Genomic DNA, 24,300 nt, shown 5'->3' with positions numbered 1-24,300 from the left:
ACATGACATTCACAGTCAATAACGTGTATGTCCACCATGAGCATTGATGCACCTGCGCCTCACAGAGCCATCAAACGTCACAAGAAGTCTTGTGGAATGGCATTCCATATCTGTGGAAGCACCTGGCGGAGTTCCTGAAGCGTGACTGGGGGATTTAGCCAAAGTCTCAATCTCCTCCCCATTTCATCCCAGACGTGTTTGATAGGGGACAGACCTGGGGATTTAGCCATCAGCGCGGTGCAAGAGAATCTGAACTGTTCGGGCTGTCAGTGTGTCTGGTTGGAATCTTTGGTGCAGATGGGTGGTTCGAATCCAACGATCGTTGCGACGGCGTTTTGTTGATAACGTCTCTGCAAGCGGTATGTGGTGTTCCTGTGCACGTAATTCTGATTTGCAACGTTGCGCTGGGTGTTCCGGTTTCAAGCATTCCAGTGGCTCGCCATCTTTCATTATCAGTTAGCCGTGGCATAGATAAATGTAAGCAGATTCTTCCACATTTGTGTTTTTCTGACCCGTCGACGTCTAAACAATGATTTGGGTGACAGTGATTCGAGGTTTAGACTAGGGCCATAAAACTGCATAGAGGTTGGTGTATTTTCACGTTGCCATAAGCATATTTTAGATATGTGGTGGTGGCATGTCGCTGATAAGGTTTGGACCACCAAACTAGTGATCACTGAATCTAAAACAACAAGTACCCAGCCCGACGTCCGGATCCATTACATCTCGAAATACATCACTGGGACCGATACGGGACAGTGTCCTGATCTCCCGAAGAGCCTATAGCTACTGGTATGAGCGTTCACTCGTCACCCGAAAGAGCCGGGTTCGATTCCACAAGGGTACTACGTGTGCAGGTTATGTCTGGTGCCCTCTGCCATGATATTGCTGGAATATTGCTGAAAGCGTGGTGAACCTCACTCCTGATGCTGTTGAGACAATCGCATTATTTGTGCGTGTTCTTGTGGTCGTACACCCCGATATCGTGGCATGTTTGACGTAGCTACCCCACTCAGACAGAATACCGACACCCCCTGTTTTATATCCTTAATGCCGGGCGCCATGGAGGGGAACAAGCACCATGTCTTGTTATAACGGGGATAGAATCACCGACCTTCAGCTCCAAGGACAGATAATCCAGATTGAGTGGTTATTGATTTACAATATGCCAGCTATATGACGGCGGTCTGTAAACAATAGAGTTTGGACCAGACAATCCAGTGATTGACATGAGACTCCCTTTATGCAATTGGGATACGATGACACGTGTCAACCAAGTCAGCGAGCCTGACCACTCGATACTGTTAGTCGCCTCTTGCTACGCGTGTGGGTTACTGAAGACCAATTCTAACCTGAATCTTAACGGGTCCAGGAAGCTATGACGTCTGGACCAGACAATTCAGTGATTGACATGAGCGTGGATCTATGCAACTGGGATACGTTGAAATGTGTCAACCAAGTCAGACCTATTGCTGAACACCAATTCTACCGATACCGAGTCCCACGGATGTACTCATACAGCAATACCGCCATAGCAAACAAACACATTTATGTGGCCAGTATATGGTTTATTTGTTCGTTACAAATTGAAATTCAAACAGCTTCATGACGTATTCACCTTGACCTCTTGGCCCGAGGGTTGACGACATAAGAAGCCGATTGTAGACTGCCGGACTCCAGGAATGGTTCTGGAACAAAAGTGTCAATGCATTTTCAACGTCTGAAATATTGTGATACTGCGGTCAGTAAGCGATGCGCCTTGGAATTTGTGGAGCAAATATGTCCTCAAAATGAAATCAGCTCCAGACTGTTGAAGAAAACTGAGCTTTTAGGCCGCTTTTCGCAATATTCCCATTTCTGGTGTCCCTGCCCTGATGTTGCTGGACTTCTGCTACAACAGTCTGAAGTATAATTATTAAATAAAAACAGTTTGGGAAAATTTTGGGGAAGCTCGGCGGTCGAGGCTATACGAGAAGAGAAAGACTTGTTTGATTGTGCATGCTACTAGCGCTATTCCGGCTGTTTGGAAAATACCTTACACCGCACTTAACAATGTTCCATTTGTGTGACGGTCTGTAAACAGTCGAGAATATCGATATACTCTTCGTATTATATCCGTTATGCTGAGCGCCATGAAGGAATGACGCATCTCTTAGCACGCGTATGTAACCACCGATCTTCCGCTCTCGGGGTAGATAATCCAGGACCAGACAATCCAGTGAGGTACACATTATTCACCATTCAGAAACAAAAACGCTGTTTGGTTCCTTAACGCCGCCCTCAGCAATATTAAGCTATATGGCGGTGGTCTGTAAAAAATTGAGTCTGGACCAGACAATCCAGTAATCAACATCATGGGCATCGATCTACGCAACTGCGATACAATGTCAGACCAATTGACCAAGTCAGCGAGTCTGACAAGCCAATCCCGTTAGGTGCCTCTTACGACAAGCTCCAGTCCCGATAACACGAGTGAGTGAGTTTAGTTTTACGCCGCACTCAGCAATATTCCAGCTATATGGCGGCGGTCTGTAAATAATCCAGTCTGGACCAGACAATCCAGTGGTCAACAGCATGAGCATCGATCTGCGCAATTGGGAACCGATGACATGTGTCAACGAGCCTGACCGCCCGATCCCGTTAGTCGCCTCTTATGACAAGCCCCGATAACACGAAGTAAGAAGAAACAATTATTACTACCTCCTGTGAACCTTTACCGAAACATGTATACAAGCCTCTGTAAACACGCCAGTTCAGCACTGGCCTTGTGTATATACAAAGTTTCTATGTACAGTGATTGGGAAATCTTATAGCAGTGTGTGTAAATATACGTGTCGTGGACCAAGCAATCCAGGGGTAACATTAAGATATATCTAATCAATTAGGATACAGAAAGGTTTGTCGGCAATGAAACTTGACCGAGCCGTTACAATGTCAGCTGCCATAATCATCTGGGCACAGGGCTGACAAAATCTGGACTAACTTGTTCAAACCTAGAAATTACAATGATTTACCTTGTTTTTCAAGTTCCCGTTTCTTTCTTTCACGGACACAGGTCCGCTGAAAATATAGAACTTACAGTTACTCAGTATGCGTATCTGTGACATGGAGGCTTCTGACCTTGTCATGGTGAGGCAGTCTTGGAGTGAGTGAGTGAGTTTAGTTTCACGCCGCACTCAGCAATATTCCAGCTATATGGCGGCGGTCTGTAAATAATCGAGCCTGGACCAAACAATCCAGTGATCAACAGCATGAGCATCGATCTGCGCAATTGGGAACCGATGACATGTGTCAACCAAGTCAGCGAGCCTGACCACCCGATCCCGTTAGTCGCCTTTTACGACAAGCATAGTCGCCTTTTATGACAAGAATGGGTTGCTGAAGACCTATTCTACCCCGGATCTTCACGGGTCGAGGCAGTCTGGGAGATTGACTTGACGTGAAATATCGCCTTCAAGACGAGTTGGCGCACATAGCGACAAGCACCTGCTTGTCCGGACATACACTGGCTTCATGGACCTCGTCCATGAGTTTGTGTGTAAATTAACGTGTCTGGACTAGATAATCCAGTGATAACATTAACATCAGTCTAATCAATTAGGATACGATGACATTAAGTCAGGGAGCCAGGACATTTACCCGCAAACAAAACACCTCTTACCACAAACATTTGGTGCTGAAGGCCATTTTTAGACCGACTGTGACCAAGCTTGTCAAACGTGGCAGTTTAACCAAACTGCTCAAAACAGTTTGAAAAGGCTGTTGTTGCCCCACCAGGATTCACAGCTTAGTGAGTGAGTGAGTGAGTTTTACGCCGCTTTTAGCAATATTCCAGCAACAACACGGCGAGGGACACCAGAAATAGGTTTCACACATTGTACCCATTTGGGGAATCAAACCAGGTCTTCAGCGTGACAAGTGGACACTTTAACCATTATGCTACCCCTAATTAGTGAATTTGAGTACGAGTATACTGCTGAAAAACCCAGACGCATTATGAGGGCAAACCTGGAACCGTCGATCAAAGGACATAACTCAGAGTGAATTGCTTCGCCAAAGACCACCGTGACCTGTTAAATGACAAATCTGTTGTCTATACCTACTCCATCACAGTTTTGATGACAAAGGATGACGTCACACTCGAAAGTCAGGCTTTTGTCTCCCCTGATAGAGAAACCTTTGAAATATGGGCTTGTGGCCGTCAACCCGGAAGTGATGAAACCCTGATCCGGTCTGAAAACAGGTTCCACGCCGCACCTGGAAAGAAATCACGTAGAATGTGGAGACTCCTTGTCTGTGAGGAGTTAGTGAGTTTAGTTTTACGCCGCTTTTAGCAATATTCCAGCAATATCACGGCGGGGGACACCAGAAATGGGCTTCACACATTGTGCCCATGTGGGGCCTTGTCTGTAAAGAGTACTCGAATTTAATGTAATAAATAAATCCAACACAATGCCCTGGGACATTCTTGTGGAAGGGTTACAACACGATTGCGAATTTATTTTCCATTCACCTCATTGCGATAATCATTAGGCAGCCTAACTGAACCTAACCAATCCCAACTGAACAATATCCAACCGCAACGCTGTCAGTCACAATGCGTTATGTTTAAAGGCACAATGTCACACATTTCGACAATATTTTGGCCTATATTTTATTGGGGGCATATGCACCCACTTTAGCTTCCTACTGATGCAATAGAAGACTTATTGTCCCTTACGACTTCGAAATCGATAATTGAAACTTCGAGGCGAACAGCTTCCAATCAGACAACGTTTGCCTTATATAGAATGTAAACGATTGCTCCCTACATCGAAAACTGTCGCACGCGGTGTTGTTGGGGTTTGCTGAACTGGTTTAAAAAATCACAAATTGTGCGTAGGGTATTCGTTAAGAGCTTCCAAGGGACATAACTATGGGCTTCGCTTGAAATAATGTTCGGCCGGAAGAGGGCACGAGAGTCGATTTAATGCAACGTTGCATTTATTCATTCGAACTTTTTAATTTGATATTGTAATCTAAATACGTTTTATCATCCAAAACTGTGTTCCACAGTAGACATCGCTTGTGTGAGATCAGACGATATATCCTAGGAGATATCGTTTTGACAGCAGATTTTGTACAATGTCCTGACAATGCTATGACATCATGAACTTGTTGACGTCAAAATGTTATGACATCGCTGCACTGCAAATCTAATGGCAGTACTGTGTTCAGAGATGTACATTTTTCATTGAAAACTAATAAAGAGTGATTTTTTATGATAAATAGAATCTCACCCTCGTGTCTTCTGATATCATATATATCAAACTCGTTGATAAAAGTAAAAATATCCTCGGCAAGCCTCGGATATTTGTAACTTAATCAACTCGTGGTGATATATTTGATATCAGAAGACACTTGGGTGAGATTCTCTCTATATTTTTTGGAATACCATATTTGCTAGCTTCCAAGGGGGCTGATAGTATTATTGAGAGAAATGCATTATGTATTGTGCCTTTAATGCCCAACTGAGCAATATTTCAGGTGCCATATCCACTTAATATGGAAGGACACTTGGCTATCAACTCCCAGTGACAAAACTAGCAGAAAGATGTGACGTACCCATCTCTAATGGCTGCCATGCGTAGATTGTGTTGAATTCTCGTGGTGACAATGTCGCACCTCATCACCTGTAGCCCCACCTCGCCTTTCAATCCTGAAATGGTCACTTTCTCAATTTCAACTACATCAAACCATTGTCAGTAAAGCATTGCTGGATTTGTACAAATACACGTTCTTCAAACATTTGACCAATGAGTGGACACCTATCCAGTTGTCATCGTGTTGTGGCCAGACGTTGTGATACTCCAAGTAACATTTTGATGCTGGGCCAACTTCGGCTGAACATCGTTGGGCCAGCGTCAGAATGCCATCTTGGGTATCACAATCCTGCTCGGTGGGTCTTTCCCGATGGCGCTGAAATCTGATCTGCTAAACCTGTTGCCAAATAGGTTGCAGATAAAGCCTTTCCTGTGACCTGTAACGTCACTGATTCTGGAATAGCTGGGCTGGGTATATCTAAATCAGATGGGACAGGGAAGTCTGTCAAAGATTTCAACTTGTGTAAGAACCTTGACTTAGCCATCTTCTCCTGCCCTTTCTGATTACCAAGGCATACTTCTCAAAAGTGGCAGGAAACATGTTGGCAACGGGAAACAAACGTGCACGGCATATGATTCCCAGCAACCGTCATGCGGATCATGTGCTTGCCACATCTTGAATACTTTTTGTGCCCATCTACCTTTTACCAAAAAAAAAAATCAGAGAAAAAGTAAACACATGTGTTTATGTGAGCCGTCAGGAAAACTTAGGAGTTCGATAGTTTAAGATAAATGATGAATCGGTATTTTCTAAGCCATACAGTGGACGAGTTTCACCAGAACAAGTCTCTTAGTATTTTGAGTGGCTTATCCCGCGGGAAACAATTGTATATTACGGATGCATATTTATGGCAAAAATGAAAATTCAAACCCAGTATATTTTCAACGCAATACTCTTGATTTACATGTTGATTTTCACATTTTTCGTTAAAGGTTACAGCAGTGTTAGGATAGATTTCGAGCTCTTACAGAAATTGGCGTTTGGTAAACCAGCCCACCATTACTCGTTGTTTTACCCGTGTCGTATTGACCTCACCGTCAGTAACGGCATGAAGCACATACGGCCTTCCCCTTTGCAGACTGACGTTATGGAGCTTGTAGCCAGCCACGTTGGTCAAGAAAAGCTTTATATGCTGCCCTTCATTTGCTGATCTCCGAAACCTGAAAGTACGAGGGAAGGTGCTTTTACGACACCTGTAGCGGCATGTTAGTATATCCCGATAACACGGGCTCACAAGACTGAGGTGAAATGGGGTTTAACGTCGTACTTCAAAATATTTCGCTCATATGACGACGTGTATGTGTGTGTAGCTGCTTGTACAAGCCCAGACCTAAGCTGGTTTTATAGTGCTAGCCCACCCAGATACCATGCCGCAGTTAAGCATGAATACCCGACTCAGACACATTATACTGTACCCCAAGGCGACCAGTCCTTGTTGTACCCATTAATGCCGAGCGCCAGGCAGGGACCAACAAGTACCATATTTTAACGTCTTTTGGTATGACGCGGCCGGGGATCGAACTCGTGACCTTCCGCTCTATAGGCGGACGCTCTAACCACTACACCGCAGAGGCGGATCAGGCTCACAAGAAACTGCTTTTAATCATTGGACTTACATGGGGCCTCAAAACGTTTCAAAGACTGGGCCGAATGCCTAAGAACGTGGATAAGGTCACAAACCCCGGTGGGGTTATTATGCAAAACTATCCGGATTCAAATTTTTAACTTTTAAAGTCACCAAACAAACGCGACAGAGTAGATGTGGTGGGTTTCAGGGTTTCAGAGTTTCAGAGAACTGAATATGTAATTGTCTGAGGGTTGCGTGGGTAGAAAACAGAACAACATTCTGCATCCTCCATTAAAAAACTTTGGAATGGCAGGCGATACCAGTTTGGTAGTGATCCATTAATACAAGTTATACAGCTACTGTTCCTTTACACAAAACGACATTCTGAGGCAAGTAAAGACTGGATATTCTTTTGTACTGTCGTTGTACATCGGTCAGATGCAAGGTTCTTTAGAAGGCACATAGTTTAATAGGAATCTCATTCTTCATACCTTGTTTTTAACTGGCTTGGGACCGAGTTGATAAAGGCAGCAGGAAGAACTGAAACCAGAAAGACATTTTGTAATGACAATAGGTCGGCAAATCGTTAAATGCCGTACTCGGCAATATCCCAAACATGTGACGGCGATATGTAAATAATCGAGGGTTGACCAGATAATCCAGTTATTGCATCCATTGATCTACGGCTGTTGGGATACGGAGACATGCAACAGCTAAGTAGGCGAAGCAGACAATTCTATCCCACAAGTCGCCACTTACGACAAGCATGAATTACCCTACAGCAGCACACAGAAGACCCTGGTGGTGATCCCCCAAAAAGCCAGCCACATTCGTTTATTCCACTTTGGGAGAATCCGTTAATTGGTGGGGAAAAGGTTCCCACTGGTTGGTGGAATTTCAGTGTCAGGCTCGCTGACTTGGTCGATTGAGGGGTGAGCTAGTTGTGTTTATCACCATTCTGATCATCCTTTGTGAAGGCTCATAGCTTGTGTCCTTCGAGTGAGTGAGTGAGTTAGCAAACGAGCATGGTTTTAAACCGCTTTTAGCAATATTCCAGCAATATCACGGAGGGGTACACCAGAAATGGGCTTCACACATTGTACCCATGTGGGAAAACGAACCCAGGAATTCGGCGATGAAACAACGCTTTAACCACAAGGCTACCCCAACGCCCCTCCTGTGAGAGAATCAAACATAAGACACTGGTCTGAGTCCTAGCATGGATCTTGCAGGTCATCACAACACACATGCAATCCTGCTGACCATGGGCAAACATTCCCAGTGTCAACTTACCGGCGTCGGGTGCTCTTCGAGGTCTTTGCTTGTTACAGGAGCTCTGAAACGAGACCATTACCTTTCAGGCCGTTTTTAGCAATATTCCAGCAATACCACGACACTAGAAATGGGTTTCACGCAAAGGACACTATTCCCTTGCTTACCTGGGTCGGGGGCTCTTCGAGGTCTTTGCTTGCCACAGGAACTCTGAAATGAGATTATTGCCTAACACAGGGAAGTCCCAACTAGAGAATACTGATGGTAGAGCTATCTTTTGAATATTTCGCACACTGACATTTCAGCCGAGTCTTCTAAAGAGAAAACATCATCCTTTTGGGATATGGGGTTCACGCAATGGACGCTAGAAATGGAATGATGGAATGAACGCTATAAATGGAAAGGATGCTAGAAATGGAATGAACGCAAGAAATGGAAAGAACGCAAGAAATGGAATGAACGCAAGAAATGGAAAGAACGCAAGAAATGGAAAGAACGCTAGAAATGGAAAGGACGCTAGAAATGGAATGAACGCAAGAAATGACTGACTGACTGACTGACTGAGTTTGGTTTTAAACCGCTTCTAGCAATATTTCAGGAATATCACGGAGGGGTACACCAGAAATGGGCTTCACACATTGTACCCATGTGGGGAAACGAACCCAGGAATTCGGCGATGAAACAACGCTTTAACCACAAGGCTACCCCAACGCCCCTCCTGTGAGAGAATCAAACATAAGACACTGGTCTGAGTCCTAGCATGGATCATGCAGGTCATCACAACACACATGCAATCCTGCTGACCATGGGCAAACATTCCCAGTGTCAACTTACCGGCGTCGGGTGCTCTTCGAGGATTTTGCTTGTTACAGGAGCTCTGAAACGAGACCATTACCTTTCAGGCCGTTTTTAGCAATATTCCAGCAATACCACGACACTAGAAATGGGTTTCACGCAAAGGACACTATTCCCTTGCTTACCTGGGTCGGGGGCTCTTCGAGGTCTTTGCTTGCCACAGGAACTCTGAAATGAGATTATTGCCTAACACAGGGAAGTCCCAACTAGAGAACACTGATGGTAGAGCTATCTTTTGAATATTTCGCACACTGACATTTCAGCCGAGTCTTCAAAAGAGAAAACATCATCCTTTTGGGATATGGGGTTCACGCAATGGACGCTAGAAATGGAATGAACGCTATAAATGGAAAGGACGCTAGAAATGGAAAGGACGCTAGAAATGGAAAGAACGCAAGAAATGGAATGAACGCAAGAAATGGAATGACCGCTAGAAATGGAAAGAACGCAAGAAATGGAAAGGACGCTAGAAATGGAATGAACGCAAGAAATGACTGACTGACTGACTGAGTTTGGTTTTACGCCGCTTCTAGCAATATTTCAGGAATATACTTCACATATTGTACCTATGTGGGGAATCGAACCCGGGTCTTAGGCGTGACGAGCGAACGCTTTAACCACAAGGCTACCCCACTGCCCAGCGCAACAATTTGAACGAAAGTACTCTAAACAAGTACTCTAAATTTCTGACAAGCTCTAGAGAGGCGCAAAGCGCATGAGATGACTGTCCCACCAGTGACTCCAGAATATACCCCGACAAACCGACATTGCCTGTCTATAACACTTACCCCGTCACATGGTGTTTTACAAAAAGGTAAAGTTGCAGTCAAACGTGATTGACTTGTCATTTTCGAGTTGAAACATATTGAAGTATGGACTGATGGCGGTCAGTCCTTTCGTGACGAAACCCAGCTTCTTCTTGAACACTTGACCGACGCCACAGCTGGAAGTAAAAGAAAGATTATTACTCAGAAAAGGGCTTCACACACTGAACTTCATGAGCTGATTCAGAATTCAGCTATCTTCTTGTACTAATGAAGCAAAGGCGTAATCTGCAGCCTTCAATGGTGCCATGTCTGAAATTATTGTTCCTGAGAAATCGTAAACGATAGAGCAGGTTTGGAGATAACTTTAAATGTGCTAGTGTACTCCGGTAAAGTGGCACATGTAAAATCACTTGCCCTCATAATTTTTCCACTATACCGGCCATTTTCTCGTTGATTTTTTAAATAAACATAATTAACATCGGAAAGTCAACTGGACACCGGTACAGTGTGATATACAAATTTGCTTGCCCGACAGAAAAAAACACTGGACTCGGACATCGGGCAATAGGTTATTTCCACCCCTGTAGAGATTGTTACATCCACATGTAGTAAGCCTGTTCTTCATGGACTTTTTGTTCCACCGTGAACCAATCCAATCTGTTGTGTAGGCTGAGTGAATGTGTGAAGGAGTGAGTTTTACCCCGCACTCAGCAATATTCCCGCTATATGGCGGCGATCTGTAAATAATCGAGTCTGGACCAGACAATCCAGTGATCAACAGCATGAGCATCAATCTGAGCAATTGGGAACCGATGACATGTGTCAACCAAGCCAGCGAGCCTGACCACCCGATCCCGTTAGTCGCCTCTTACGACAAGCATGGGTTACTGAAGGTTCATTCTAACCCGGACCATCACGGGTGTTGTCGTGTAGGCTGAGGTTGTCGTAAAATAAGTTGCATCTCAGCTAGGGCAGGACACAATGACCTGGTAGTTTGAGAGCTTGGGAAACACTCTCAGAGAGGCCTCCCTGGAGTGAGTGAGTGAGTGAGTTTAGTTTTACGCCGCTTTTAGCAATATTCCAGCAATATCACGGCGGGGGACACCAGAAATGGGCTTAACACATTGTACCCACGTGGGGAATCGAACCCGGGTTTTCGGCGTGATGAGCGAACGCTTTAACCACTAGGCTACCCCACCGCCCCTGGCCTCCCTGGAAACCAGGTCCTGTTGGGTCAGGCCGGAGTTAGGAGTCAAGTCATGCAGTTGACAAATATACCATGTCAACTCAATAACAGGGGGTCCAGGGCCAATATTTTCGAAGCGCTAAGAGAACTTCGAAAATCTAGGCCCAAGGGGCGTGGCTCATGTTAGTGGAGTGTGGGTTGTGGTTGTGGGTTGTGGTTGTAGAGGGTGGGTCGTGGTTGTAGGGTGTGGGTTGTGGTTGTAGAGTGTGGGTTATGGGTTGTAGGTTGTGGCTGTAGTGTGTGGGTAGTGGTTATGGGTTGTGGTTGATGGTTGTGGCTGTAGGATGTGGGTTATGGGTTGTGGTTGTAGGGTGTCGGTTGTAGGTTATGCTGACTGACTGACTGAGTTTAGTTTCACGCCGCTTTTAGCAATATTCCAGCAATATCACGGCGGGGGACACCAGAAATGGGCTTAACACATTGTGCTCATGTGGGGATTCTTCGGGGTGACGAGCCAACGCTTTAACCACTAGGCTACCCCCACCGCCCCTTGTAGGTTATGGGTTGTGGTTGTAGGGTGTGGGTAATGGGTTGTGTTTGTAGGTTGCAGTGTGTGGGTTGTGGTTGTAGGTTGTGGGTGGTTGTGTGTGGGTTGTAGTGTGTGGGTTGTAGTGTATGGGTTGTGGTTGTAGGGTGTGGGTTGTGGCTGTAGAGTGGGTTGTAGTGTATGGGTTGTGGTAATGGGTTGTGGTTGTAGGTTGTGGTTGTAGGTTGTGGGTTGTGGTTGTAGTGTGTGGGTTGTAGTGTATGGGTTGTGGTTATGGGTTGTGGTTGTAGGGTCTGGGTTGTGGTTGTAGAGTGGGTTGTAGTATATGGGTTGTGGTTGTCGGTTGTGGTTGTGGTTGTAGGATGTGTGTGGGTTGTGAATATGGGTTGTGGTTGTACAGTGTGGGTTGTGGTTGTGGTTGTAATGTGTGGGTTGTGGTTGTAATGTGTGGGTTGTGGCTGTAGGGTGTGGGTTGTGGTTGTAGGTTGTGGTTGTAGTGTATGGGTTGTGGTTGTAGGGTGTGGGTTGTGGTTGTAGGGTGTGGGTTGTAGTGTATAGGTTGTGGTTGTCGGGTCTGGGTTGTAGAGTGGGTTGTAGTATATGGGTTGTGGTTGTAGGTTGTGATTGTGGTTGTAGGATGTAGTGTGTGGGTTGTGAATATGGGTTGTGGTTGTAGAGTATGGGTTGTGGTTGTGGTTGTAATGTGTGGGTTTTGGCTGTAGGGTGTGGGTTGTGTATGGGTTGTGGTTGTAGGGTGTGGGTTGTGGTTGTAAGTTGTAGTGTATGGGTTGTGGTTGTAGGATGAAGTGTGTGGGTTGTGAATATGGGTTGTGGTTGTAGAGTGTGGGTTGTGGTTGTAATGTGTGGGTTTTGGCTGTAGGGTGTGGGTTGTAGTGTATGGGTTGTGGTTGTAGGGTGTGGGTTGTGGTTGTAGGGTGTGGGTTGTAGTGTATGGGTTGTGGTTGTAGGGTCTGGGTTGTAGAGTGGGTTGTAGTATATGGGTTGTGGTTGTAGGTTGTGGTTGTGGTTGTAGGATGTGTGTGGGTTGTGAATATGGGTTGTGGTTGTAGAGTATGGGTTGTGGTTGTGGTTGTAATGTGTGGGTTTTGGCTGTAGGGTGTGGGTTGTGTATGGGTTGTGGTTGTAGGGTGTGGGTTGTGGTTGTAGGTTGTGGTTGTAGTGTATGGGTTGTGGTTGTAGGGTGTGGGTTGTGGTTGTAGGTTGTGGTTGTAGTGTATGGGTTGTGGTTGTAGGGTGTGGGTTGTGGTTATGGGTTGTGGTTGTAGGGTGTGGGTTGTGTTTATGGGTTGTGGTTGTAGGGTGTGGGTTGTGGCTGTAGGTTGTAGTATATGGGTTGTGGTTATGGGTTGTGGTTGTAGGGTGTAGGTTGTGGCTGTCGGGTGTGGGTTGTAGTGTATGGGTTGTATGGGTTGTGGTTGTAGGGTGTAGGGTGTGGTTGTAGGGTGTGGGTTGTGGTTGTAGGGTGTGGGCTGTAGTGTATGGGTTGTGGGTGTAGGTTGTAGAGAGGTGAAATAGGGTTTTACGTCGTGCTTGAGAATATCTCGCTCATATGACGACGCGTATGCGTGTGTATGTATAGGTGCACCTGCTTGTACTGTGGTTGTAGAGCGTGGGTTGTAGTGTGTGGGTTGTGGTTGTAGAGCGTGGGTTGTGGTTGTGGTTGTGGTTGTAGGTTGTAGTGTGTGGGTTGTTGTAGAGCGTGGGTTGTCGTTGTAGAGCGTGGGTTGTTGTTGAAGGGTGTGGGTTGTTGGTGTGGGTTGTGGTTTTGGTTGTAGGTTGTGGCTGTAGGGTGTGGGTTATGGGTTGTAGTGTGTGGGTTGTTTTTGTAGGGTGTGGTTTTGGTTGTAGGTTGTGGTTGTAGGGTGTGGGTTATGGGTTGTGGTTGTAGGTTGTTGGGTGTCAGTTGTGGTTGTAGGTTGTTGGGTGTCAGTTGTGGTTGTAGGATATGGGTTGTGGTTGTGGGTTGTGGTTGTAGGGTGTGGGTTGTGGTTGTAGGGTGTGGGTTGTGGTTGTAGGGTGTGGGTTGTGGTTGTAGGGTGTGGGTCATGGGTTGTGGTTATGGGTTGTGGTTGTAGGGTGTGGGTTATGGGTTGTGGTTGTAGGACGTGGGTTGTGGTTGTAGGGTGTGAGTGTGGTTGTAGGGTGTGGGTTGTGGTTGTAGGTCATGGGTTGTGGTTGTGGTTGTGGGTTGTGGTTGTAGGTCGTGGTTGTAGGGTGTGGGTTGTGGTTGTAGGTCATGGGTTGTGGTTGTGGTTATGGGTTGTGGTTGTAGGTCGTGGTTGTAGGGTGTGGGTTGTGGTTGTAGGTCAAGGGTTGTGGTTATGGGTTGTGGTTGCAGGTTGTGGTTGTAGGGTGTGTGGGTTGTGGTTGTAAGGTGTGGGTTGCGGTTGTAAGGTGTGGGTTGCGGTTGTAGTGTGTGGGTTGTGGTTGTAAGGTGTGGGTCATAGCTTATAAACACGAAGCTTATTGTTATGCTTCTCATTTTGACAGTTCCATTTGGATATCTCTGGAATGAAACATCAATCCAAAGGGACGATCTTGTTTGCCGGGACGGGCGATCTGCCATGTTAAACTTGCCCCGTTTGTGAAGTGTATCCACCTTGCAGCTGACGGAGTATGTGTAACACCCCAGTGCTTTCAACACAAGTTAATTCTACATCTGCAAACAAATCCAATTGCTACCTCAACCAGAATATGGAATGGTTGGCCTTTTTGAATTCTTACCCATCTTTTATTACTTGATATCTTTCTCCTGTCTTTCTGCCAACAGCTTCACAAGATGTTATTCGCAAACCCTTCTCTCCAGAAGAACCTATCAAGACACATAAAAGAGGTCAAGGTTACAAGACTCATCGTTACACCAGTACAATACCGACCCATGTGAGGAACTAGGTATGATTCAATCTGGTGACGGGGCGGTGGGGTAGCCTAGTGGTTAAAGCGTTGGCTCGTCACGCCATAGACCCGGGTTCGAATCCCCACATGGGTACAATGTGTGAAGCCCATTTCTGGTGTCCCCCGCCGTGATGTTGCTGGAATATTGCTAAAAGCGGCGAAAAACCAAACTCAGTCAGTCAGTCAGTCAATCTGGTGACTTTTCCAATCAGCCAATCAGTGCCAAGGCTGTCAGTTCTCGACAGGAGTAAACAAAAAGTCAGACAAACTAACATGATTTCGGCATCTCTAAACTAACTGAAATGTTAGGTTCCGAATACAAATGATTAACACTGTATATGCTTCACGGTCAGATATTTCATGAGATTGAGACAATGTGTCAAATACCGTCAAATGATTAACACTGTATATGCTTCACGGTCAGATATTTCATGAGATTGAGACAATGTGTCAAATACCGTCAAATGTTTAACACTGTATATGCTTCACGGTCAGATATTTCATTAGATTGAGACAATGTGTCAAATACCGTCAAATGATTAACACTGTATATGCTTCACGGTCAGATATTTCATGAGACTGAGACAATGTGTCAAATCCCGTCAAACCCACATTGTCCAACAGCGTCATCACGTGACCCTTAGTATCGTTTGCTGTTAAAGACTGCAGACCCGTATCCCTGTGTCATGAAAAACTATACTGAATAAAGTTTAGGATCCCCTATATGTTTGGTTGTATTGTCTATATTAGTTTTATAATGAGTGAGTGAATTTGGTTTTACGCCGCTTTAGCAATATTCCAGCAATATCACGGCGGGGGACACCAGAAATGGGCTTAACACATTGCACCTATGTGGGGAATCGAACCCGGGTCTTCGGAGCGACGAGCGAACGCCTTAACCACTAGGCTACCCCACCGCCCCAGTTTTATAATGAAGTCTGATGACACACATTCCTTGGGTTTAACGTCGTGCTTGAGAATATTTCGTTCATATGACGACGAGCATCGTGTGTATGTGTATGTGTATGTGCGGCTGCTTGTACTAGCCCAGACTGAAGCTGGTTTTATAGTGCTAGCCCACTGAGATACCATGCCGCAGTGAAGCATGAATACCCCACTCAGACACATTATACTGACTCCGAGCCGACCACTCCTTGTTGTACCCATTAATGCCGAGCGCCAGGCAGGGACCAACAAGTACCGTATTTTAACGTCTTTTCGAATGACGCGGCCGGGGATCGAACCCGTGACCTTCCGCTCTCCGAGCGGACGCTCTAACCACTACACCACGGAAGCGGTCCTGACACACATTCATAAAAACAAATATATGATGATTCCTTACGTTTATTTGTTCAGTATTTAATATGAGGTTCTTCAACATTACCTTGATCATCAGTCGCATCGAACATATGGACGTTCTCTAGATGGTTGACGAGTGAGTGAGTAAGTGAATTTAGTTTTACGCCGCTTTTAGCAATATTCCAGCAATATGACGGCGGGGGACACCAGGAATGGGTTTCACAGACTGTACCCATGTTGGGGTTGAGGTGATGAAGAATGATGCTAATGTTATAGATATAAAACTTCTGTATTCGGTGAAAGGCAACGTTTCGACATAGATTCTAATGTCGTTGTGAAGCATTGTTCATGTGGACGTACTGTAAAGGATTACACCAAGATATTCCGACACGCCGTGACGTTGCTAAAAGCAAGGTTAAGTCAGTCAGTGTAAAATCAAGACACGCACCGTCAGTGGAGGCGACCAGAAGAACCTTCCTTCCCAGAACGATCTTGCCCTTCAGTCTGTGCCTCGCTATGTCAGTGACTGACAGCTTCAGCTTCGAGTCTGACCTCTGGCCTGATCTGGACTTTTGACCTTTGTTGTACGTGCTTCCGTTCTGTGCAATCACTCTGAAACACATTGTTAAAAACAAAACAAAACCATAAGTGGAGTGGAGAACAGTCACAAGGCCACTGAGTGAGTGAGTGAGTATTACACCGCTTTCAGCCATATTCCAGCAATATCAGGGAGGGGGACACCAGAAATGGTCTTCACACATTATACCCACGGGGGGAATCGAACCCGGGTCTTCGGCGTGACGTACCACCTTCTACTCACCTTCCCTTTATCTGTTTCTTCCCGCTGGTGTTCGAGCCTTTCCTGTCCAAGGTGCAGGTAACGGTAACTATTTCTTCAGCCTCTCCAAAGGAGACGATGACTCGAATGAAATACACGTCGGTACTTCCACGTTGCTTCAAAAAGACAAAATATGTTTAAGCAAGTTTTGGTCAGAGTAAATACCGGAGTAAATATTTTTTGTTGAGGTCCTTACGACTATTTTCTGCATCTAAGATAAACACAATTTTCATTGTCTTATCGTCCTATTACACAACCAACAGGTGCAACGTTAATTTTAACACTCTTGTTTACCTTGAATTCGCAGTCTCGGATCAGTTTGCCACCAGGATAGGCCACGTCAAGAGTCAAGGTAGTGCTGTCAACCTCTGTGAATTCCACCGGCGTCACGTCCTGGCAGAAGGCGTTAGCGTATACGTTCACGTCGGTTTTGATTGTGATGGTGGCTCCTTGGTCTGGATTGGTTGAGCACAGAGGCCTCACTGGAACAGAGGGAGGGGGGGAGGGGGGAGGGGGGTTTAACGCTGCATCTAATATCCTTTGCGCTGGGCGTGAGCCGTGTTTAAAGCTGTCCCGAACAGTATATAACAGTGTGCAAGTTTGATGTGGGAGTGAGTGAGCTGGGTCTCAAGCCATTTTGAAAGCATTTCAGTTATATTACGAATCTGCACGCAGTCTAAGTAAACTTACTGCGGCGTAAACCTAAACTCACTCACTAAGTAAACTTAGGCTCAGTATTATTCGTTACACTGCTATACTGAGTCTAACAAAACCAAGTAGAAGGTCGCGTCTGCTAACCTTTTGGACTGACCAATCAGAACACAGCTTACCAAATCGCGAAAGGTAGTATTCGCACATACCGTTTGAACATTTACCTCAAAAACTCGAACGATTCCGAATGCTATTTTCCGCACGATTGCTTCCGAGTGATACACGCAATGAGTAAACAGTCGCTGAAAATAGCGTTTTTGTCAATATTCAAGGATGTCATCTTGCGAAAATATAAGCAAATAGTAACCATGTCATCAGAAACCCATAAGCGTATATACTGCAGGTCAAATATCTGTGTTTTATGCGGATTTTCGTTTGTTTATAGATCTGTGTCAGCGACCAGGGAAAAAGAAAATCCCAAAGTCCCGCCGAACCCTAACAAGAAGTCGTTGTCTGATTGGTTAATCAGTTCGGCCGTCTTGCCTTTGATTGGACGGTCAAAGGTCGCTCAAAGGTTAACTTCTACCAGGTCTTGTTAGACTCTGTATAGCAGTGTAACGAATTATACTAAGTCTAAGTTTACTGAGGGAGTGAGTTTAGTTTTACGACGCACTCAGCAATATTCCAGCTATATGGCGGCAGTCTGTAAATAATCGAGTCTAAACCAGACAATCCAGTGATCAACAACATGAGCATCGATCTGCGCAATTGGGAACCGATGACATGTGTCAAAGTCAGCGAGCCTGACCACCCCATCCCGTTAGTCGCCTCTTAAAGTTTACTTAGACTGAATCTGCACGGGTACATGGTGCTGAGAGGGAGAATCGGGTTCAAACCCACGATAATATTTTCAGCACGCCTAAGGGACAGTGGGTGAGGGTGAGAGTGCGCATGGTTTTACGCCTTTTTTAAAGCAATATTCCAGCAATATCAAGGCGGTGGACATCAGAAATGGGCTTCACACGTTGTACCCATGTAGGAATAGAACCCGGGTTTTCGGCGTGACGAGCGAACACTAGGCTACCCCACCGCCCCCACTTAAGGGACAACTCTTAAAAGGAAAAAAAACAGTCCAAGGTGGGAGTTTTGATCCTCTTAATACAACCACGTATAACCCCTTTCCTGTCAACGATAAAACGGACACAGTGGATTCTAATTCGCTACACTTTCCACAATCACACCTGTATGGAATGTAAACATTTCACACGGTGCTCCCTTATGTGTATTTATTGAGAACTACTCACCTTCAGGTGTTGACGCTGAAGTTACACCCTGCAACAACCACGTATTGAGTAGTGAGTGAGTGAGTGAGTGAGTCGTACTTTAAGTCGATTCAACAATATCCAAGAAAAATCGTGGGACATGAGGCACCAATTCTCAGAGAGAATGCCCAATTACCTATTTCTTCTGTCGTTTTGATTTGTACTTGTTTAGCAGACGAATACACACGAATAAACGTCAAATACGCATCCAGTACCACCAAGTAAACATGGTATAATTCGTAGAAATCAACTGGAAATCACAATTTTATTTGTAACAATCAAAACATGCGTCACCATTTATTCATTCTTGGTGTCGCCATAGCTGTAGTGTTTAAACAAATGGATACAATTAGTATGCTCACCATCATAGGTGTTTAAAATCACTCCCCATAGTTTGTACGTACATGAATGTAAAACCTATGAAAAAATGAAGGGATTATCATAATAAACAAAACAAATGTGACACTACGAAATATATCGCCACAATAGCGGTAATCTACGTTACAGAACGTAAAATGCAGTGTAAAATACGTATATATTGACAAACATTTGTTTTAAAAGATCGCAAGTTTTTACTGGATATATTATATGTAGAAACAGTGTCGTCTTGAAACATATCGTACTATATAAAACCGTACACAAAGACGAACCCGGTCTATAAAAATAGTTGTGTTAAGCATGAAAGCTAAGTTACCATTACTGTACGGAAACATTAATAACAGCTACCTATAAAAGTGATTAGAATGAATGCTTTGTGTTTTCATAGTGTAATAAACCCGTAAAGGGAGTGCAATATGCCTCCAATCAAGATCATGGTAGTTTGTAAACGGTGACAGTAATCTACGTTACCACCTGATATGGAATCTTACAAAATATTACTGGAAATAGAAGATTTCGCTTCGTAGCATAGTCAGAGAACCCAGGCAAATAATTTGATAACCTACAACAGTTGCCATCGGTTGCTGGCACATGATCGCAGCACTTCAGTGACATTTCACGAAATTCAAATTTGGAAGGTAAACTTCATTATTCAGGAAATTCCCTGTGAAACAGGTAAGATTGCTTGTTAATTTACTTCATTATAGGGATATAGTTTCACAATATTTCAAAACAATTGTTCTACTGTTGAGAATTTCTTCGGTAGAAGCATTTGGAAATTATCACTATATTTGGGTGTCGTTAGCCATCATATCAAAAGATTGACAAAAGTTGTATTTCGTGAAGCTTGTATCAATTCTGTTAATATCACATAGATCTTTTTAGACATATTGATATTGACCCTAAACGTATGATATTTCAATCTCTCCAAAAACTAACATATCTTTCACCCCAAGTTTGTACTTGCTCCTCAAAGTATGGTAACGAAGATTGCAATGAATCAAGTAATACCTTCATAACTATCACATGGTCCGGGAACTGTTATGAATATTTTATTTATTGCTGATGAAGTAGCAATAATGACTTTCATATAGTTGTATAATCAGTCTTTATGAAAACGATTATTACGTCCAATGAATTAGTTTGTAAGGTAACGTAGATTACAGTTTGGTAACGTAGATTACAAAAAATATCATTGTTGAATTCTTACAGAATGGGCAAGACTCATGCCGAGATCCAGCGGGATTTACGGACAAGGGAATAGGGAGAAAGAAGGAATGAATGTTATTCATGTGAACAAGTGTTTTTAGTGCAAATCTGTAATCTACGTTACAAAGGCATTCATTCACAACCTGATCAATAATATTACCTTTCATAAATGCTGTTGTATTGTCAGTGAAGTTCATGATATTACCCCTCAGATGTCGATTCTTTTTGTCGACTTCTTTTGCGTAAAGAACTGCAGTTGACAGTATATCATAAAGTTATATTTTCAAGAGCTTTGACTTGATCAACATTATTGTTATAATGCTTACAAACTCAACTGAGTGGAGAGGATGTTACATGTAATGTTGTTTGCTTAACGAAACACAACTTTGGGATTAACGACTGAACTTTGTGAATGATATCTCCCTTCAATGTGTTATGAAGCCATCATATTGATCAGTCACGTAGATTACAACGATCGTGTAGGGTGGTATTGTATGAGATGTGATGGCATTTTTACAAGCTCCCCTTGAGTGCTACAATTTCTGATTTTCGTTCGTGACACTTTCTTCAATAAAACAGCAACAACAAGTGGCAGAAATATTGTCTTTAGTATTTTACGATTTGTGTCTTTCAAATTGGGCATTCTCTGTGAGAATTGGTGGTGACCCCCTGGCAAGGGAGTGTTTGGGGGAGTGGGTGGGGGCGCCAATATTGGCTTCAGCATTGGGCTTGTACCAATGTGGGGAATCGAACCGAACCGAATATGCGTGAAGAACGAACGCCTTAACCGCTTGGCTTCTCCAGTCGGATACACGGAATACATAGCTTTAACGTCGTATTCAAGATTTCTGCACTTATATATACGACGACCGTATAGCGTTAGCCTCAGGACACAATGTTGCAGTTTCACAGGGACACCTCACTCAGTGTACACTCCGAGATGACCAGGTAATATCTAACACAAGGCAGAGTAACAATTAGTTGGTTGGTTGGTTGTTTAACGCCGCACTCAGCAACATTCCAGCTACATGGCGGCGGTCTGTAAATAATCGAGTCTGGACCAGAATATCCAGTAATATGCTGTGACTATCCAGTGATTAATGAGCGCAGGATAATTTGCATTGATGAGAGGTCCAACCGCCCCAAAACACAAAAAATTAAGGAAGTCCTCATTTAACAACCTGGAGGGGTCTGGGGTTATTGTTTGAGACGAAGCTATTCAGGCAAGCTTTCAATACAAACACTTTTTGTCTGACGGAAGGCGAACAACGTGTCTAAGAATATTCAAATAATTGGTAATTTAGAATTAGTTTGTCACTCGGTATTTTGAGGAAGTAATATGAAAGAACAATAATAAAAAAAACAAACAACAGCAACAACAAAACCAACCCAAAAGAAACAACAACAACAAAAGACAACCCAAAATTGTCAAAACAAACCCCAACAAAACAACTCAACCGTCTTTAAATTCAAATTTAATATTAATACGTGTGGTGTTAAAAAATAGAAGACGTATATCTCACACAATTCTACACAATTGACACTATTTAAAATAACCTACTTTTGACCAGTATAGGACGTTCTCAAAACTTGAAGAATTACATATATTTCCCTGCATGCACAGAACCGATCCAAAGAATGGTCAAGGTGTTTTGAAACATCATAGAAGCGTTCGTAAAATGATAAATTACGAGCAAGACTCAACCACTATCTGCATCAGACAATCCAGTGATCAACAGCATGAACATCGATCTGTGCAATGGGAACCGATAAGCCTGACCACCCAAACCCGTTAGTTGCCTCTTACGACACGCATGGGTTACTGAAGGCCAATATTCTAACCGGATCTTCACGGGGCTCTGCACTGACCTAACGAGCCACGTATCAAACGATACCAGCATGGATCAGGCAAACACTTAAACTTGCTGTGCTAACTAAAGTCCAGGGCCCGGTTGTTCAAAAGCCTGTTAAATTTTAACGGACCGTCTACGCTAAGAGAGCAAAAGCCTGTTGCTCAAATCGCCGTTAACCTATAACGGCCCGTTAAGACCACGCTAACTTAACGTAAGGGGAGGTGGTACATTAGCACACTAACGTTACCATTAGCATTAGTTCTACACCTAGCTGCATGGTGACAACATGACGTTTATTGTCCAGCCTAATGCAGCATTCATGAACGTTAGACCACAAAGAAAACCTAAGGAATTCAGATTTTTTTTCTGTTGAGTTTAATGAAGTGGAATTACACCAAAGATACCGATTTGAGAGATTCCATTGACTTTATAATATCTTTGGTTCGTGCCGATGTGGAGAGACCTAAAAAAGGAACCATGACATTTTGACAGGGAATCATGGGACTGTGTGCAAGGAATTGTGGGTAATGGTTAGGTCCTTAACAGGCTGTTAACCTCTAATCATACCATTAGTTACCGGCCTGTTAAAATTACCTTCCAGCAACCAAATGTTACCCTACTCTTAACTAACTTTTCGTTAGCTATTTAACGGGTTCTTAGTGTTTAACGGTATGTTAAAAGAACGGCGTTTTGAACAACCGGGCCCAGGTGAACTAGTGCTTGTGTCATCAGTGAGCCAGTCAGGGTAAAAACAAGTACCATATTTAAACGTCTCATTTTATGCACATTAAATGAAACACCGAGACCAAATGGGGTTGGTCTTTAGAAGTTAACGCTCATCACGCACCGCACGTGCATTTGTTTGACAGTTCCAAATACTGCGCTTACCCCCTTGTAATACAAACCGATAATAGCGATTAAAATCTATGATCGTTTGTTAAACAACTTGTATCCGAAGGCTCAAATTCTGAGATTTAGATGACATACCAGCAATACTGAAAGACGTACCAGCAATACGTACCAGCAATACTGAAAGACGTACCAGCAATACGGACAGTAAACACAGCGCCGCAGTCATGGTTGGAGAACTTGATGGAGCTGAAAGAGACAAATTGGTATTTGCATTTGTGATGCTTCCTAACATCCAACTTTATGCTAATGTGGAAGCCAAACGTTTGTTCTGTAATGGTGCACTCGGTAGTGTACAGTCTATGTAACGGACCAGATAATCTGGTGATTGCCATCTGCAACAATCTACACAACCGGGATACCATGATATGCACAAACCAAGTCATCGAGGTACACGACTCTCACAATGAGCTGGTGAAGACCAATCCTAGCCTGGATGCTTGTGAGGCACACGGTAGACAGTCTTATGCCATAGATATTTAAAATCATAAAAACCGATTTGTCGATTCAGGAGATTAAATTCTGATAAGGCTGCTAGAAAAAGCGACGTATATATATATATATATATTTGAACATCAATCTTAAGTTATAAAGGAATAAGATGTTTTTGTTTGTTTTTTTGGTTGTTTAACGCTGCACTAAACAAAATTCCAGTTTAAAAATATAAGGCGGTCTGTAAATAATCGAGTCTGGTTCACACAATCCAGTGATCAACATCGAACCAGGTAATTGGGAACATGTGTCAATCTAGTCATCCACCCTGACAACCAGGTCACGTTGATCGCCTCTTACATGCAGGAGTTACTGAACACCAACACTAACCCGGATCATCACGGGTAGACTAAACAATAACTAATTCATTGGCGATTCACATCTGTTTGTGAGATATTGGGGCGGACGTATTACCTCAAACAATGTAACCAAACGGAGGAAGGTTTCAAATACTTACACACACACCAACCATATGCCTCAATGTCGTCTGTGTTGACCGGGTACAAGCGTGCAGCGCGTGCCTGAAGAGCCCGGATGTAAACCCGTGCAAACCTTGCAGAAAATGTGAAGATGGCGCCAAGCTCTCTTCTCAGCTC

General features: G+C 44.0%; 2 protein-coding genes across 2 annotated transcripts in view; both read right to left on the bottom strand.

Moving 5' to 3' along the window:
• The window catches only part of LOC124262954 (vitelline envelope sperm lysin receptor-like), a 39,316-nt gene extending 15,079 nt beyond the window's left edge, over positions 1-24,237 (bottom strand). The window contains exon 1 of the mRNA XM_046697566.1: positions 24,160-24,237. The gene's annotated coding sequence lies outside the window, so the exon portion shown is untranslated. The remainder of the gene's footprint in view (positions 1-24,159) is intronic.
• Positions 1,552-24,274, bottom strand: LOC124262944 (vitelline envelope sperm lysin receptor-like). Its single transcript, XM_046697558.1, is given in 16 exon segments — positions 1,552-1,688; positions 3,015-3,060; positions 4,104-4,257; positions 5,605-5,698; positions 6,679-6,803; positions 7,702-7,750; positions 8,504-8,546; positions 10,126-10,149; positions 10,151-10,280; positions 14,583-14,670; positions 16,501-16,664; positions 16,873-17,006; positions 17,185-17,372; positions 18,846-18,873; positions 23,325-23,401; positions 24,162-24,274. Coding segments are annotated over 15 exon segments (1,398 nt in total). The 5' UTR covers positions 23,382-23,401; positions 24,162-24,274; the 3' UTR covers positions 1,552-1,614.
• Between the last annotated feature and the right edge of the window lie 26 nt (positions 24,275-24,300).

Source organism: Haliotis rubra, unplaced genomic scaffold (genome assembly GCF_003918875.1).
Source record: "Haliotis rubra isolate DU_JTF1 unplaced genomic scaffold, ASM391887v1 Scf860, whole genome shotgun sequence".
Lineage (NCBI taxonomy): Eukaryota > Metazoa > Mollusca > Gastropoda > Lepetellida > Haliotidae > Haliotis > Haliotis rubra.
Note: the sequence above shows the minus strand (reverse complement) of the source record. Positions and strands in the feature narration are given on the sequence as shown.